Source organism: Morus notabilis, unplaced genomic scaffold (genome assembly GCF_000414095.1).
Source record: "Morus notabilis unplaced genomic scaffold, ASM41409v2 C11398276, whole genome shotgun sequence".
Lineage (NCBI taxonomy): Eukaryota > Viridiplantae > Streptophyta > Magnoliopsida > Rosales > Moraceae > Morus > Morus notabilis.
In genome coordinates this window covers 1-1,288 of record NW_010386792.1, presented here as the reverse complement: position 1 = coordinate 1,288, position 1,288 = coordinate 1, and the positions used below count along the sequence as shown (strand labels likewise).

The 1,288-nt window shown below is 48.7% G+C and overlaps 1 protein-coding gene across 1 annotated transcript; it reads left to right on the top strand.

Moving 5' to 3' along the window:
* Positions 1-312: 312 nt before the first annotated feature.
* On the top strand, positions 313-1,255 carry LOC21383742 (transcription factor MYB73). The gene has a single exon (XM_010114811.2). It carries the CDS (start codon positions 495-497, stop codon positions 1,215-1,217), a length of 723 nt encoding a protein of 240 aa, XP_010113113.1. The 5' UTR covers positions 313-494; the 3' UTR covers positions 1,218-1,255.
* The last annotated feature ends 33 nt before the right edge of the window (positions 1,256-1,288 follow it).

Below are 1,288 nucleotides of genomic sequence, written 5' to 3'. Positions count from 1 at the left end.
AATAGTCAAATATCATCAAAACCAGACAAGGCAGAATCCCAGCTCGCGACAAAATTTCCCCCTCTGAAATGAAAAGAAAAAGGAAATAAAAAATAAACCTTAGAAATCAAATTAATAAACAAAACAAGGGGTGCGTAGATAATTGTAGTTACAAGTACCCCCACCCACTTTACAAAAGCCAGTTTCGTGGAAGTACCCTTCTCCTTAATTCGCCACCATTTTTGTTTTGTTTTGTTTTTCTCACTTAATAGTGTCCAATTAATCTCTCCCTTGGAAATCCCAACCCAATAAAGTTCTCTCATATTTCTCAAGTTCATGCACCACCCTCCCCCACCTTCCTCTCTCCTTCTCTCTACCTCTTTCTCTCTCTCTATCACACACACACACATATAATATGTATATATATATAAGCCACAACTATCCCTTTCTAATTAATCTCATTCACTCAATATCTCTCTAGAGTCTAGTCTCTACACACACACCAAAACCAAGCAATGAACAACAACAACATTAACAACTATTACATGACTACGAGGCCTTGCTCTTCTTCCGCTTCTTCAACCTCGGACTCTTCCTCGTCCGATCAGTCGACGCCGACGAGAGGCAATAACAGTGGGCCCAAGCCGGACCGGATCAAGGGCCCATGGAGCACCGAGGAGGACCAGATCCTCACCCGTCTGGTGGAGCGCTACGGCCCGAGGAACTGGTCCCTCATTAGCCGCTACATCAAGGGGCGGTCCGGGAAGTCGTGCCGGCTCCGGTGGTGCAACCAGCTGAGCCCGACCGTCGAGCACCGCCCCTTCTCCTCCGCCGAGGACGAGACCATCATGGCGGCGCACGCACGCTACGGCAACCGGTGGGCCACCATTGCCAGGCTGCTGCCGGGGAGGACGGACAACGCCGTCAAGAACCACTGGAACTCCACGCTCAAGAGGAGGGCCGTGGGGGACGCGTACTCCCCACAGAATAGTAATTTGGAGGGTGGTTGTTGTGGAATCGGTGGGGCGTCGACGAGTGCCGGACCGGTACTGCCGGAGGAGGACCCGTTGACCGCGTTGACCCTTGCGCCGCCGGGGATAATGGCGGCGGAGAGGCGGACGGAGAGTGTGCCGGATGGGTTTTGGGATGTGATGAAGGGTGTGATTGCAAGGGAAGTTAGAGAGTATGTGAGTTCCGCGTTTTCTGATAATATTTCGGGGTTCCATTCAAATAGTTAATAATTATTAATCCTAAATGGTTTTTTTTTTTTCCTTTCATTAATTTTTTTCTTAAAAAAAAAAAAAAAAAA